Raw genomic sequence first — 17,799 nt, 5'->3', positions numbered from 1 at the left:
CTCCCAAGGTGGTGGATGCTTGCACTCTCTTTTTGTTTGCCTGTTAGTTAGCAGGATATCTCAAAAATGAAGCAGATTCTGATGATACTTGGTAGAAAGGTAGGGCCGCGGGCCAAAAAAAGAACGATTAATTGTTGGTAAGGATCCAGGAATTTTTCTAATGCTTTCTTTTCTTGCAAGATAGGGCATTTTCTTTGAAGATTTTTGATATTTTCTCATGAACTACTGCACTTACTCAAAAGAGGAAAAATCTGGCACATGTATCCCCTGATTGTCGGTCACTGTGTGTGTTTTGATGAGGATCCAGATCCAGATTCAAATCTTCTAAATACTTTCTATTATTGAAATAACAAGTTTAGAGGATTGTGCAGCTTTGGCAGGAGTATGCACCGTCTGAGTGCTTTTTTTGGTCACATAACGGGGTATGATTACATTTTCTTTTGTATTTGGACTAAGCATTGCCTCTACAAGTGTTCCACACATATGGAAACACACCCACACACAGGCCCCTAAAGCCCTCTGTTCACTTTTGCGCTAACTCCTGGCTCTGTGTTGTGGGTCGGAGGAGCGTGACTGCGGCTCTCTATCAGCCCAACTTCACTGCAACAGCAATTAGCTGCAGCAGGACACGCTGCGGTGCCGATCGCCACGGCACACGGCCCTTCAGCGCACAGACACCGATCTGGGGGAAAAGAAGGAGGGGGGGGGGTTCTAATTGTGTAATTGTATAATTTGCCCTCGCTGACGCCTGTGAGCACACAGACAGATTTCATTACAGATTACACTGGGACTCTTTGAAGGCGCGCTGCCCCGGAGGGCCTGCAGGGACTCAAGGCAAACAGAATCGGAGCAATGGCGGCCGCGGAGCAGCGTAGCGTGGCCCGGCGTCCGGCTCTCTGCTCTCCTGCCAGGGTAAACAAGGAGGCTGCATAGTTCAGGAGCACAGCACAGATTAGGCTCTGTTAACATTCCTCCCCCCCCCCCAACCCCCCGACACACTCACACTCACACACACACACACACCACTTTCACTCTACACAGGCTTCAAGTGTGTACACTGCTCTCCACACGGCAGAAAATATTAATTTTAATGACTCCGTTTCGTCGTGTGAGGGCGGATGAGGGTTTGGTCTGAGCTCTTTCATTTAGACATTACGGCTGATTGGATTCGGTTGTGAAACTTTGGAAACTATTGCATCTCATTACTGTGTTTTACAATATATTCTGAGACATCAATCAGTCAAATGCAGGTCAAAAAAGGTGAAATATTTTCTACTGATAAATGCATCACTCAGATGACATGTTTACTGCTGCTTAGTCCTATATTTAGCCTTAATATCTTGGGACATAGTTTCTTTTTTTTTCTACTGCAGTTCCATATCTTTCCAAAACATTTAAGATGATGTAACCTCATATCCATTCATTCAGTATTTCACTTTAACAGTTCATTTGCATTGGAAACAGGATTTGTACTACCTCCCTCAGCGCAATTATAGGACAATAAATAACTAGTCGAGACATTTATAGTCGGTTGGTAATGGTGCATGGTGACAATGCCTGTCCAAGGATCTATTGAAGCATTTTAAACCAAATCTTTCAGTTTATTTTGCACATTTTGATGTGTCAGACTCACATTTTTGAGGTTTTTTTTGTTTCCTAAAACAGATTTTATGAGAGATTTTCTTTTTTTTTTTTTGCTGATTCAGTAAATTAATTCATTACAACATTACATAACTTTAACTGTGCTTAAAAATAAACATGACCTGACCCTGAATGCCATTTGCTTTTGTGCAGCCTCTCAGAGTAGAAATGCCAAAATGTCGTCCTCACAATTTGGTCAATAACATCCTCCTCCTTTGTGTGTGAGTGCAGGTCTCGAGGGTCTCGCGTCTACTCTGCTAAACCTTTACCTCACTCGGTAGATAAGTGGAAAGATACAGAGACGATAGACAAGGCTGCTGTCTTTCTCCTCCAATAATAAAAAGAAACTCAAATTTGGTGTCAATCTGTCGTTTGTGCGCAGCGTCATCTCCACAGGAATTACAGTGGCTGCTGGGCAGGCGTCTATCTTCTCTGCCTTTTTTTTTTCCCCCAGAAGGCCGTAAGAGACAGCTGAGCGAGTTCTGGAGGTTGCTGGAGAATGAGCTCATGACTGCAGCAGCTTTTCTGTCTTTTCTTCCTGTCTGTTTGTCTCTCCTCTGAGAACTCTGGCCAGCAGCATCATTTCAACTGGCAGCTACAGCGACAGCTCATAGTGACTCAACTCCTCAAATCTTCAGTTTCTCTTCTTTTCTTTTTTTTTGTCATCTTTTTTTTTTCCTCTTCTCTCGCTCTGCAATTTTCTCTGTCTCGCTGTCAATCAGCGAATGTTTTCTATTCCCTCTCCCTCATTAACAGCCTGACTCTTTCACTGTCTTCACATCTCTATTATCGTCCTCTCTGCGTGTGGATGCGGATGTTCTTCCGCTCACCGACAGGGACTCTCCGTCTGGCTGTGCGGCTCGTCACATGGCTCCTTCCTGCTACAGCCGGCTAATTAGCGGTGGCTTAGTGGACATTAAGCAGCGATAGGGGTTTAACGTTTCTGGGCTAATCCCTCTCCTTTTGGCCAGGAAATCGGAGCCTCGTATGTCATGAGGTAGACTTACATCCAAAGATTAAGTCTGGCAGTCTGAGGCTATTTACTGGCATTCAGGATGTCTGCAGTAAGCTGCTGCCGCCGCCGCCGCCGCCGCTGCCACCTCGTCCCCTTTAGAAAACACTTCAGGCTTTCACCACCGAGCGAAGCCGCACATTCAAACACATTCAGGTTTTACATTGCAGCTTATCCAGAGCGTCTTACAGTACAAAGACGGCAACAGGAAGCTTTCTGCGGTGTTGCTCTACAGCTTATTCTGCCTCTTTATTCTATTGCTGCTCTGTAATCTCTCGGGATAAGAGCATCAGCTGAATGCCTTCGAGAAAAAGGCAAACTTGAATATGAAGCAATGTTTTTAATACTCCGACATCCAAAGCGAGGAGGATGATGGGATTAAACGTTGAAAGCGATATTAACAGACATTCCTGGGTTCATTAAATGATGCTTGAGTACTACGCCAAAATAACTATTGTTTATTTAATTTCAGAGTGGATTACTTGACTTGTAACTGTAACTTCATTCTCATTTTCCTGAGCCTCACTAACAGTTATTACCTTTTTTGACAGTCTGCCTTTCTCAAAGCTCTCTTTACGCGCTGTCATCGCCAATGATTGCCCCATTAAAATATAGATTTCTTTCCTGTCTCCTTACAGTTATGAAATCCTTAACATAAGGAAATCTCAGAGAAACTCTGAAGATCCTCCAACAATTTAAACATCGATTCAAACTTCAACAACATAAAGGCAAATTACTTTTTTTTAGGAGTAAACTACCATGACGACCGTGGGGCATTCGGGCTGTTTCAGCAGCATCAGTATCAGCCGCTCCGTCACTGTGTCAGTGTTTTATTTTGACTGGAGTGTGACAACGCTTGATTCGGTTGGAGCTTTGTGATGACATTTACAAAGGGGCTTTGATTTCGGTCGGGCGTCTGACTGTCTCTCTGTCACCGAGACGGTTCCGTATTTCGCTTATGGCAACAATTTTGTCGTGCAGTTAAGGTGAACTGGGATTCGGTTCAAGACGTGATGGACCGTTTGACGCTCTTGGCATGTTTTTGGCTGTTTCACTGTCAAGATGTAGACTTGTCTAATCTAATCCTTCTTCTTTTAACTGTTGTAAAGTGTAAAACTATGCCGTAATGTATAAAATCCAGCAGAGAGTTGAGTCTTTTGCAATCCATTCATCTCGCTTTCTTTCTTTCTGCAGGTATCTCAGTTTCTCCGTTAGACTTCCTGTTGTTTCCTTCACTTCACTTCCATCACGTCATCTCTTCTCTTCTCTCACTGTATTTCCATCATTTAACTTCTCTCTTATTTTTTTTTTTTTTCATCTGTCTGCGCCTCACCTTCTTCTGTCTCCCTCGGTACGGTACAACAAAGGCTGCACAGTGTGGCGTCTGGCTGGTCGAGAGCCCGCCGAGGGGCGGAGACGCTTTCTGTCTCTCTCCGGAGTCATGCTAGCTGACAGAAGAGACTATGTAAAGTGCGCGCGGCAAGCAGAAAGCCATCCCTCGTCGTTCTTTGTTCACCTGCGCCTGAACTCCGCACGTCTCTGAATGCCAAAGCAGCTCATATCACAACAGCGCGTTGAGAAGGGTGTTACCCACCGGAGAACCACCGGCTTTTGATCTGTGTGTTAGAGGCGTTTAGTTCGGTGCTCCGGGGAGAAGCTTTAATGTATGCGCAGGAAGACAGTGAGCCGTTATGAGAGTCATATAATTCCAATTACAGATAGAAAACTCAGACTGCAGTCATATAAATCTAATCAGCTGCACAAATCCAATGAAAGTCACATAACTGCCCATTAAAGCACCTTTCTAAGGAATTCTGGTTGATCTATGAATGTTTATCACAATGACAAGTGAAATCAGTTTGAACTCTGAAATGCAGATTAACTGTAGAAGACACACGAGCACAACAAAAGGACTTTGTAACAACAGATTTGCCAGTTTATCATCTGAAAACTTTTGCTAATAGTTGTCGGTCAGCAAAACACAAATCACCAAAGCAACTGGAAGATAAATAAATTCATTCATTCATCATTTTTTGTAATTTGTGATGACAACAGTCTGGAAGCGTATGTTTTGAATATAAGCCTAGTGAATAAAAGGAAAAACAAAGTACCCGCCAAAATACTATTAGTACTGTTCATCTACGTTTCAGTTCAATTTGTTATTACAGTCGGACACGCCAAAAGTCTTTCTTGAAGAATGTATGACCTTTGTTCAAATCATTCCTGCATTGATTTGTCACTAATACACTGTTTTTACTGCATACCATGTAATCATTGTCTTACTCTTGAGTCAATAAAAATCTGAATCTGAAGTCTTTTATTTCAATGAAACTAGTGTGGTGTGTTGGGATTGGTGGGTTGGATATGGATTTATCCATAACCAGCTTTTATGTCCCCAACCCTCAATATTAATACATCACATTATGGGATGAAATAAATCTATCCCGTTTCAATCAAAGAGAAACCAACAACATAATATATATTTGTCAAAAAAGTATATCAATGATAAGTTACCGTGCGGTGATTTTGACTTTAAACTTCTTAACACTAACCCATTAACAGCAGTTAACAGTTACAACTCCAAGTTCTTTCAGCAGTCTGTGTGGCAGGTGCTGTTCATTAAGCTTAACGACGTAGCTCATGCTGCCTTCAGATGGAAGTCACGTTGTATTTCTGGCACGAGAAGTTAAGAACACATTAATGCTCGGTGTTTAAGTTATAAGGATGTTGTTGCTAGGTGACAAAACAGCTGGGCGTTGCTTTGTTCTCTTTTCAGAAATGGGTACTGATTGTTTTTTTTGCACTTCAGCATCGACAACAAGAAGAGACTGAAACTAAAGGATAAAAAAAAAAAATCTGTGTACATCAAAATTGGTGGACTATGATATTAAAAAAAATCTATTTATGAAGTCATGAGATGGAAACACTTTCCCAATTGTAGACGTTTCCAAGTTTGGGATGGTCGGTTTGTTTTAGGATTAGTGTTGTCATTTGGGAGATACAGCTTCGGTTAGTAAAACAAGATCATGTTCAAAAAGGGAAATTGTTATTATCATTACAAAACATCCTTTTCATTTCACAAAATTTGAGACTTTTTATCATGAGCTCATAATGTTGTTAGTTTCATGTGATTCATCAGCTTTCTTGTATTTTACACCCACCAGTCCGACCGCTTCTTGAACCTTTGATTTTAAGCTGTTTCTAAAAGCAAGAAAACCTCTGAAATGTTGCATTATTAAAACCAGATGAAACTGCTTAAGTTATTAACAAAAAGAGTAATTAAGAATTCACCATTTCCATTACCTGCATCTTCTGGATCTTCATCATAATCTTCATCATCACCAGACGACAGAGAGTCTTAAAAGAGAAGACAAATAGAGTGGAATTAATATTTCTATTAATCAAACAGGCGGACATTATTTTGGATGTGTAGCCTCATTCATCTAATGAACCTATTTATTCTAATAAAATGTCTTGAGCTATGTTATCCATCAGATAACAAGAAGAAAAAAAACATCTGGAGAGTTTGTGACAAGAAAAAGCAGGAGAAAAAAAATAAAAGCAGGAATTTTTGTCTGACAAACTCATGAATGAGTCTACAGTTCTCCGTAGTGAGGCAGCTCTTTCAGATATTACAACCCAAACATTCCCACAGACGTTACAAACGAGGGGGTCATTAGCGCCGCCGCCGCTGCTGCTGCCGCCGCGAGACGCTCATGTGAGAGTGTGTGTATACGTGTGCAGATACACACAGACAAAAACACCTCTTTTCAGCTAGCCTATATTTGCAACACATACTGATGCTAACTTTAGAATTAGTGTGTCAGGTGATATCTAATTATTCCTCAGTCGCAGATACAAGTGTTTAGATTTGCTGTATCACGGTGGCATAATAATTATTTTCTATGTGACCTTGAGGTTTTCTGGTTCAGCTCCGCAGGTCTGGTTAATGAGAACCAGCTGTTACCTCGCTGAGCTAAACTCCCGAAACTCCTGACTAGCAGGTTTTTGTATCTGTCATCCGAAACCTCATTGAGCATTTCTGCTCTTCTATTGTGGTGTTTGACTCATGTTACATCGTTGTAAACATGAAACCAACTCTTGTGGTTGTAAGAAATAAATCTCAGAATAGAATAATGTGACTGAGTAATTATTGAAACTAGTAAAAATCAAAGAAAAGCAGGCGGCATTTCAGCTCTGCTAGCAGCTTCGTTGCTTAGCACTGTACACAGCGTTGCTTTGAGCTAAATACTAACTTCAACATGCTAACATACTCATGATTGGCCTTTTTCACAGCAGACATTTTAAAGCAGAGATATTACTATTAACATTAACTCCATTATATTAAAGTGTCTCAGTAAGCAATGACAGTGTGACGGATCTACAACAACGCTAATGTGCTAATATGTTTAGCATGTTCACCGTCTTTGTTTAGCGTGCATGCTAACATTTGCTAATTAGCACTATAACACAAAGTATAGCTGAGGCTGATGGGAATATTATTACATTTGAAGGTATTTGGTTATTAATCAAACTATTGTTGAGATATTCAAAGTGGTGGACTGACAGACTGACCAACTGACATTTCCATCCGTACCACCATGGCGCTAGCTTGGCTAAAAACTCTTTTGGGTGTGGAAATGAAGAGAATTGCACTCGAAATCTCAATTACAACCATTGACTGCACTAAAAAAAAACTGCAAGAGCACAAAGTTAAATAACTTTAACAGTAAATTTACTACAATAGAGGGTGTGGGTTATTTTAATCACATGATAACAGGTGGAGATTTGGCTGACCTTGTGCTTTTTCTTTTGCCAAATTGCTCTTAGGTCAATAATAGCTCAATAAATGTAATGTTTATCTTTGTTTTAGATAATATGCTGGATTTGTTTACAACCTTTACATAATTTTTTGCCCTTTTGGACTAAGCAAGTTAAGCTCTTGAGTAAAATAACATCATAACTAACATGAAAACATGTAAAAATAAGTTGAAACGTGTGATAAGACAAGACAAGACAGTTTATCACAATGTGTCCCAGTAACTTTGCTAACAATTACCTTTGCACACTGTTAGCCTCAGCTAAAACTGATCCACACGTGGGTATATACAGTTTCACTATTATTTTAGTCTACAGCTACTTCTCTCATAGACCTCCAGTAATATATGTTATATCTGCAAAGCCTCCGAACATAAACATTACAAATGTTCGTACAGTTCAGCCTGCAGACAACTTCTTTCACCTCTTCAAATTACACTTTCTTGCATCCAACATGTGTATCGTGTGTATGTGTGTGTGTGTGTGGGTGTGTGTGTACAATATGAGCTGGCCACTTTCCTCTGTCTGGACGCCGTCCAGGTGCTAAATCTGATACCGCTCCTAAATATCTGACACCTTACTCAAATATTTGAGGAAAAACACAATAGTCCATGTGTGTTTAAGATGGAGCTAAGGGTCTGTGTTTAGAGTGGAGGCAGGAAAACGGGCGGTGCAGGGGGAGAATGGCATATTGTCACCACATACTGTAAAAAATCCGACTACACTTGTAATTCAAACATGTACAGAGTGTTGAAATGATATGAAATGTCTGACAATGGGCTGCGATGAATTTGCTTCCTGTGTGTTTTTTACTCCTGAAACATGCTGAGCTGAGCTGGAAGCAAATTCAGTTATCTCACCTCAGTGGGAATATGTGGTTTTTGCACTTGTTTAAAAAGGGGAGGAAAAAAAAAAAAAAAAAAAAATCAGATGTTAGGGCCGAACACGAATTGGAAACATGGATTTTTTTTTTTCTTTCTTTTTAAATCAGCGATGTGGGGAGTGTGTTTGCATGTGTCCTCCTGCAGTCTGGAGCTGATATGTGGGTCCAGGAGGTGAAGCTGTCCACCTCTGATCGGGCCTGGAAAAGGCCATTTTCTTGCCGGCTTGCGGCCAAATACGTGCATCCGTGTGTGTGTGTGTGTGTGTGTGTGTGTATGTGTGTGTGTGTGTGTGTGTGTAAGGAGATGGGGGGTGAGCTGAGAGGGAGCGAACTCTCTCATTTCTTGCCACCCCATCTGTTTTCAATGATGAAATGTTTCAAGCTAATTGCTTTCTAATTAGTTGTCAATAACAGGCTCAGCTGGTGTCCATGAGTTTTTATGGGAAAAAGCCGCCCGACTTTTAAGCTACTGCTGACCCCTCCCCAACACATCCAAACACACCCTTCCCCCTTCATCTCCACTTCCTCCCACACTCCTATTAAGACTCTGTTTGCATCACACGCTTGTTTAAGACGTTGCTCATCCCCTCATACAATAATGAATTTCACCTTTGTGTATCAGGAGGGGGAATCTGTGAGAAATGTGGCTGCTCATTGTGAAGCCAGTGGAAGTCTGCGCCGGTGCGATGGCATATATATATATGTGTGTGTGTGTATGTGTGTGTGTGCAGCTTGGCAGGGAGCTAGCTGGGACTTGAAACCGAGCAGGAGGAGGAGGAGGAGGAGGAGAAAATAATAAGACTTTTTCCTTCGCAGCAAAGTTTTCACTGTTTTCTTACAAACCGTTTTGAAAAGCTTTCATGCCGAGACATCACCGCTGTAACTGCCTGACAATGTTTATTGATAGGAAATACTTTGATTCTCAGTTGTCAGATGGGTTTTCAGGGAGCACTGTAGGGTGCAGCCAAAGTGTCTGTTTCCATTGGAGCTCTACAGCAACTCGTTTTCCTAAAAAAATTCCCCCGTGGATGGAAACCATTGGACTAATATCATTAAGAGTGCTCATTTGCCAATTCTGACCTCCTGCACAGGGTTTTATTATTGTATCAAGTTATTACATAAAGCTTTAAGAACTTTTGTAAACCCATAGTTTAACTTAAGCTCAAGCAAAAATATTAGCAGTTTTTATTCCTTTGTGCCTCCTGGCTTCTCTCACCTGTCACCCTGATGGTATAGTTGCTGAGCAGCGTGTTGCTGTGAGCGTGCCGACAAGAGTAGACGCCAGAGTCCTCGTACGACACGTTGATGATGCGCAACATCCTCTGACCCAGCCGCGTCCGGTTGTTTGGCACCAGCCCGGCGCCATCTTTGAACCAGACGACGGCCTGAGAGGGGTCTTCTTGGTCACATGGCACTTCCAGGGTGTCCCCCATGCCCAGAACATAGTCCTCCAAGAAGGCTGTCTCGCTGGACACAGAGTCTGCACACAAAGAGAGACACAGTAGATGATGAGAGAGGTGTTTTGTTTCCAACTTGAGGTATTTTAATTCATCAAAAAACACACTTTAACTGAGGCCAAACTGATCAATTGATTAAATGTTAGAGGACAATGCCATTCTACCGTCTTAAATGTGAGGATTTGCTTCTTTTTTTTTGTTTTTTTCTGGTTTTTGCAGTTTGGAAAACAAGACATCTGATGACGTCAAGATGACGTCAATTATTGGAAACACAAATAAACAACATACTCATTGAAATTAAATGTTAAAAGCAGACCTAACTTCAACATAAAATGTTTGTAACGTTGAGGGAAAAACAGGGCAGGACAGGTGATGCCTGTCTGTTCGCTACTTGTAAAATCAGATTCACCTTTCTCCGCACAAGTATATGTTGTATAATTCTAATAAGACTGTACATAAACACCCTCTTCCTGTAATTAAGAGGCAAAAATCGGACATAGAGTTTTCTCAGTGTAAGAAAAGACCCCTCCTCCTTGAGAAACAAAGACGCAGTGATGCAGAGTCAACTGCTGACCTGCTGGCGAGCTATCAGCTAATCTGCCTCTAGAAGTTAAAGAAGTGCAAAGTTTTATTCCAGCGTGAAGAAGAAGAAGACGACAGATCTGGGCTGTGTGGAAATGGAAACCCTCCCACCTCCACTTCAAACTTCACTGTCAAACACCAGCTCATTTACTCCGGGAGCTCCATGCGCCAGCTCGCTTAGAGCCAGGGAAAAATCAACATGTTTACTAGCCCGACTAAGGATGCTGACCTCCTCAGAGGATAGAGCAGAGATGGAGGGACATGTCTGAATAAATAAACAGTGGATCCCCTTGAGTCTCCTCTTGTTCTTAAATCAGAGGCGTCTTCTCACATCCAGACCTCAATTACACATCATCGTCATTAGGGAGAGACGGCAGAGAGGATCTCATGCACATTCACGGTTGCTCTGGTAACCATTCAAGGAGACGCCAGGACGTACACAAACACACACATGGATGCTTATAAGCGCGCAAACACGTGCATGCATGCATACTTTCACGTAGTGCAGCACAAACACCTGCTGTATTTGAATGAGCTGCTACGGGCAACACACACTTGTTTGCACACACAAATGCACACTCAAGCACCCATGAGAAAGAGTGAATGAGGTGCGTTTGGAGCGTGATTTATGATGGCAAATACACCCACTGTTGACCCGCTGAAAGGGCAGCGGCGTTGCAGAGACTCGCTGACAAGCCAACGTGAAGTCAGCCCCACTTCTGGCAGACTGGCACAGACAGCTTCAAACTGAGATTAGGAAATTGGAGTTGAGAGGCAAGGTTGAAATCAGGAGTGGCCCAGACGAGACAATCTTCACGGGGAATACATAATAGGCGCTGTGAATTATAGATGGGTTCTTTCAGCGTGAGGCAGGCTGCTGGTGCGGAGCCAAGGAGACGAACACACCCTCGCAGACAGACAGAGTTTCTGTTTGTGTGGGAGAGTCCACAGGTAACGCTGCCAGAATCTCTTTGAAATTTGTCTGCATGTCAGCTCATCATCGGTCCGCCAGAACCAAACGACTGCGACAGAGGTAGTGATCAGATATTTCTTAGTGAAAGTAGTGATATCACAAAGGAAGAATACTCGATTTCAAAAAGTACTCCTCGTGACTAACTAGGCCAATCAATAAATCCATCCATTCATCCAGACATCCATGGAGATTTTTCTCCTCTTAGCACAGTTGTAGCACTTCTACAAGTTCCATATAACTATTATTATAATACTATTATTAATAAAATGATTTGATTCCAGGTGGGGACATCAGCAATAAGTCACGCTAAGCTGAAAGAATCCTGTTTCTGACATTTGTTTTCAGGATATTTTCCTCAAAAATCCAAATTTAAGCGTGCAAAGAATTGGGAATTTCTAAAGCTTTTTAGACATAGGTTATATATATAACTATACAGTATTCTGATGTGTGCAGAAACATTGGTTACATGTAACCTATATGTCTAAAATACACACTTTTTTGTTTTAGTTGGATTTTAACCAAGACATCTTTAGACCTCCAAATCAACAAATCAGTACTTGTTGGATTATTATGAGTTTATATTTCGAGTTGAATGTAAGATTATTTTTGCAAATCTACCAGGAACTACAGCCATTAGTTAAATGTTCAGTTCAGCTCAGTCACTTTGTTTTCCCAGATAGGAAACTTGACTTGCAGTCAGGGGCACATAATAGAAAAACAACACAAGTACAAAAAAAGAAATAAACTCTATTGCACTTGAACTGGGGTACTCTGACTCTACAGCCTGAGGGAAGAGTTTTAAACTCAAAGTGAAGGTGTGGTTTGTGCAGTCTAATATAGACCTGGCCTTGCGGAGAACCTATTGGTCAAAGATAGCCATCAGGGGGGGTCTGTTGCAGACCTATCACCTTACCGGCCGTGTAGTATCTGATATTCTACTCAGAAATATGCTGTAAAACAAGTCTCTCAAATTTGACTACCAGTGGCTCAAATTGTACTCAAGTAAACGGGGGCAGGATGCTACATGTATGCAGTGAAAAACACATATGAGTATGCAAGAACAACCCATCAAATATGACACATTCCTCTGCCTGTTTCATCTAAGCTCTAAATACTTCAGCCATGCCTACAGATTTTCTTCTACACTACGTACCGCAGCTCTAAAGTGAGCTGAATAGATGAGTTGTGGATTGTTTTCTCTGTCTTATTGTGCTCATTAAAAATAGGTGGAGATGTTAAGTCAATAATGTGCTTAACATGGCTGCGCAGCTCTCTACGTGGCCTCTGGCTTTGACAAGAGTATTTACAACACTTTTTTTTTTTTTTTTTCAAAAACAAAAAGGCCCATTCAGGAGAAGAAAAACACAGAGGCGACGGTGCAGAGAGCATAAATTCAAACCCAGCATGAATGGCTCACTACCTTCCGTATATTACTTGTGACCTCTGCGTAAGAAAATGAGAAAATAGGCCTTAGAATATCTTCAGGTCTTAAACATGGAGAATTGGGCTTTATTAGGTAGATATAATAATCTCCAGAGACTCGTAGCTCACTTCGGCTTCATGGACCCCGCGCATTCGAGCACAGCCTCCTCTGGCAGCTCTGAATGGGCTGCAGCACCGAGGCTCCACTGGAAACATTGCTTTGTATTGGGCGCATATTTCATCCTTTAAAGGGTCAGTTCACACAAATTACAAAAACAGATTTTTCACTTAACTCTAATAGTGTCTAACCACGCAGATATGCATGCAAGTTGGGTGAACTGGCCCTTTAAATATTAACCAGAATACTGAATAATAATAAGTAATTACATTGTCGATTCAAGTGAGAATTGCTTTATTTGACGCCTTTGCATTTTAAAAAGGTTTGAGCTCGACTATAAACAGTCCTGTTGGTTATTATTCTCTATATTTATATATGCACTTAAAGTGCACTGTGGCCTCTGCGGAGGAAAATATGGATTAGACATTACAGCTCATTTAATTAGGATTTGTAAATAGGAAAGCAAGGCAATATATTCGTGTGATCCCATAGTAAAAGGAATACGTTTGCTTTGATCCTGGGGAAATAGATAGAAAGAACATTTGTGCACCGCTTGGATGTTTACACCGCCAGAGGCCAAACAAATGCAATTTACTGAAAGAACAAAACAAAACAAAGATATATCCCTCATACATTTAAAAAAAAAAAAATTCTCAGGTGTCAGACAAAAAGAGCAAAGCCCCCTTTTTTTGGTCACCGTCAATGACAAAATATCTGTTTCTGCTTCAGATCCTGCACTTTGAAATGCAGATTTGGAACATGAAAAAAAAAAAAAAAAAGCTGCTTTGAATAAAAGTAGATTTGGTTTGAAAGGGCTTTACTTTGTGCCACTGCACCACCTTCACAGGACAGATATTACCAGCCACTGAGCTTCAGCAGAGGCTGTAGTTGTCGAAGCTTTCCAGTGAACGTCCTGTAACGTGAGGTCACAGGTTTGATCACCTCGACAAGCTCTTTAAGCAGCGATGTAGCAGATTAATACGGTCACGTACTGTAAGTGTGTCACGGAGAAATATGCAAAGAGAGGAATTCCTAATTAGTAAGTGATCGCTTTAAATTCCTAAAGAGAAAAATTCCAGCTGTCGAACGTCCAGCTGTGGAGGACTGCGGTTGTACAGAGCAGATCTGAATGAATGTGAAACAGGGCGTCGCTCGGTCACCTTCTCCTGCATGTGAGAAAAGGCTAAAAAAGCTGTCCCAGTGTTTTCAGAGTCTAAATCAAACCGGGCCAGTTTGTCTCATGTGGTTCTCTGCATCTGACTGTGAGCCTTAATGAATCGGCTCCTGGAAAAAACTTCTTTTCAAACGCAGGATCTTTTTCCAGGAACCCTTAAAAGGAATTCAAGAACTTTACCTGCAATTTGACTACTGGTTCCCGCGCCATAAAAAAAAGTCTCTGCTACTGAGGCAGTTATTTAGGGTGATTTAGTAAAACTTAACGTTGCTCACTGATCAAACACAAGCCTCAAAACTGCAACAACATGTGTACGGCATTACTCAGACTGGAAACAAGCACTTGTAGTTGTTAGTATTACAGTAATACAAAGAAATAGGATCTAAATTTCTGATGCTTAGACGAGGGGTTATGTAGCCAACTCGCCAGCTAGTTGCAAACCAGCTTCTACAGTACGATATATTACAAAGAACACGATAATTAAGTCATTTTCTTTTATTTTAAAGAAAATGACTGCACTGATGTCACCGAGAGAAATCCCTGCACATATTTTGTTTTCCGTGATTAAAAAGCACGAAATCAAAGCCTTTGTCTAAGATCATTTGTCTTGTAAAATCTTTTTGTGTTCCTTTGTTCTCTTGCGAAACACTTCATAAAGAAACCTGTTTGATAGAAAAAAAAAACCCTTCATGAATAAAGTCGGATCTGAAGCGATTTCTGAGAAAACAGATAAAAACGCTGCTGCAGCATTCCCGCTATCAACATCGAGACATTCCCGCTGTTTTCTCGTCCGGTGCGGCATATGTGAGCTATCGGCTGCCTGGTGTGTGTGCGTGCGTGTTTGTGAGAGTGTGTATGTGTGTGTGTTTGTGTGTTTGAAGGGGTGGACGGGTGGGTGGGAGCACTCTCTCTCTCTCCGGAACCTGAAGCCAGCTGGAAGCAATGTGTGATATGTACTCTTTAAGTGTGCGTGTAGATGTGGATGTGGGTTCGGATATGTACGTATGTGTGTATGTACGTATCTGTGATTGTAAATGGGAAACTCTGTGTATACGTGTGTGTGTGTAAGTGTGTGTGTGTGTGTGCAATACAGGCTTGGATGGTCACTCCATAAATCAAGAGGCCCCTGCCCTCCTGGCCCTTCTTACCCTCTCAGCTCAATATCATAACAAATAACCCTTCAGAATAATATAAAGTCTCTCTTTGAGATACTGCGGCGCACTGTCCGTTAACAGCGCCGCTCACAGACTCCATCTTTTCTGTGCGTCTGAAGAGGTTTATTTATCCTCTACAAACTTCTCCAGGGGCCGGCAGGCAAGGCTGCGGCCCCAGGGATGAAAAGGCCTCTTTATGTGGCGAGCCTTTCCACGCCTGCCTCTCTCTCTCTCTCTCTAACACACACACATACACATACACACACACACACACACACACATGCTGAGGGACTGAGTGAGGGATCCTGGAGGAACAGGAAGGAGTGTAGACCAGACCGAGGAGCTGTCGCCATGGCTGCTGTCGTATCAGGTCACAGGAGGGATGATGCTTAGCTCCATAAACCCACCTTCATCCAGTTTTTTGCTCTTATATGTATCTTAGAGGGGCAATAACAGAGTTTCACTACTTTACAATGCAGGCTTTGAGGATCTATTGAGGGTGTTGATAGAAGATTTTCAGCTTCAAAACTTTTTTTTACTCTCTGTTAAGCAGGAAAAAGACAAAAAAAGTCTCTAAATGTTGTTTTTAATCAAATTCAGTGGGACGTAAAACCATGTGCCAAGGAACAAGTAATAAGTTTTTGGTGCAGATTCATGATTAAAAAAAGATTTTTACTATTTTCTAATGAACTCTTCCACTTAACTCGAGTTAGAAAATAATCCCATGACTGTGTTTTTGATGCACTATTGCATTCAGATGGAGATTAGTAACCATATTGAGAGAATTGTGCAGCCTCGAAGCAGCGCTTTCAACTGAGTTTTCTGTCTTTCTTTTACTCTCAATAGCAAATCGCTACATGTCTCACTCTGACATTTATTGTCTGAGCTTCTGACATCAAGTTTTGTGTTGTATGGCAGCTAGAAATGGGATAATCGACTCCAAATTAGAGCTACCATGAGGGAATCTGAATCTAGTCTTCTTTAAAGTGCTGGGTGAGAGATAGTTATGTGTCTGTGTGGGATGTTTCCTGATGTGTATCCCTGTAAGTGCAGAGTGAGGAGGATGTTTTTTGGCTTTCACATCTGTCAGTAAACAACCAAATCATCACTGTTTGTCAGTTTGATGGATTCATTCTCTGCTCTGTCTGGAGGACACAAATACAGAAATGTTTCACTTCTGCTATGCTGCAACACCAAACATGTGGTTCTTCAATAATACCTGATATCCTAAGAAAAAAAAACAGTTGTGCCAATTTAGTATCCTTTAAACTTCCTGCTGACTCTCCGGGTTGATTTACTGTGCTGTTGCAGAATGACGTCTTCTCGTTCAGAGAGCCGGCTTTGCATAAAACAGCATCCACACAGGTTCAAACAAGCCAACAAGACGGATCATAAACAGTAAAAGATTACAAGACTGTCTTTCTGTAGGGGAGATTAACAGGTACTTTTATTGAGTCTGGTAGAAAAGCAGCAACACATACCTTTTTTAAAACATATCTGCGTTCAAACCGCTTTTGAAAGTGATAGATTCCAGATGGGAGACATTCATCTTTATCAAGCTCCCTTTTTTTCCTCCTCCTGCTCACTACACTGAGCTAATAATACAACGAGGCCATGTTTCCAACATCTGCAGTGTGCGCTGCTCCCAAACCAGTGGCAAACAATTCAGCGACAAATGGCCTTTTTATTGCAGGTAATTAGTTGTTTGCTTCTATTACTGAGAAAGACTGGACTCCTTCTTTTTGAGCAGGGAGAGCAAATACTTTCCACATTGCTGTGATCACTCACGGCCAATTGGTGTGCATGTGTGTGTGAAGCTGGGAGCGAGGAAGGTATGTGTATAAGTGTGTGTGCGGTATTAACGCACACATGTGGGTCAATGTAAATGTAAACAGCTCAACTAAAGGTTATCTGTGTGCAGTATTTTCTCTCTGATCCCAAACTCTGTTGGAGCATTGCATGCTTGACTTAAAGGACAATTTGGCTTTAATACAACTTGGGTCTTATTAGTTTTTCTAAGATCTGGAAAACAAAACAACATCACTAAAACAAAATGCACAAGAAGTAACACACATGAGAATTAAACATGCAATTATTCCTTCATAATTCATACTGAACCGTGGGCGCCATGGCCACAACTTACAATTACAAAATGATGGTTAACTTTAAAATGTCACATATTAGTAGCACAATGAAAGAAGTCACAAATTTGAAACTCAACACTCACTGACTAAGTTTCTCCTGAGCTTTCGACTGCAAAACTGCGAAATCTTTCCAAATCTGAAACGCTGTTGGAGACTGTGAGATGTGGTTGAAAACGGTATAATGAGTGGAACTTGAGTTAAGATAATGTGGTCAAACTACCATTTCAAGAATGATCCACATGTTATAAATAATGTCAGTTATGGAGCAATATCTATCGATAGTTTGCTAACATTAGCCACCATCAGATAACGGTTGTAGCAGACCAGCTGTGTATTAAATTGAATGATGGTGCATTTGACAGCTTATCAAACATTTCCTTCTACTTGGAGGTAAAACTGAAGCGAAACTCAAATGTGAGTA

General features: G+C 41.4%; 1 protein-coding gene across 4 annotated transcripts in view; it reads right to left on the bottom strand.

The window, feature by feature from the left end:
• The window catches only part of fgfr3 (fibroblast growth factor receptor 3), an 86,948-nt gene that overhangs the window by 43,526 nt on the left and 25,623 nt on the right, over nt 1-17,799 (bottom strand). For 3 of the 4 annotated variants that reach the window (XM_067613721.1, XM_067613722.1, XM_067613723.1), the window contains exons 3-4: nt 9,571-9,834; nt 5,945-6,010 (exon numbers count right to left, since the gene is read on the bottom strand). In XM_067613721.1, the coding sequence (XP_067469822.1) occupies nt 5,945-6,010; nt 9,571-9,834 (330 nt within the window). The remainder of the gene's footprint in view (nt 1-5,944; nt 6,011-9,570; nt 9,835-17,799) is intronic. The other variant, XM_067613724.1, reaches the window with a different exon arrangement.

Source organism: Thunnus thynnus, chromosome 16 (assembly GCF_963924715.1).
Source record: "Thunnus thynnus chromosome 16, fThuThy2.1, whole genome shotgun sequence".
NCBI classification, from domain to species: Eukaryota; Metazoa; Chordata; class Actinopteri; order Scombriformes; family Scombridae; genus Thunnus; species Thunnus thynnus.
The sequence above is the reverse complement of the archived record's forward strand: the minus strand, read 5'-3'. Positions and strand labels throughout refer to the sequence as shown.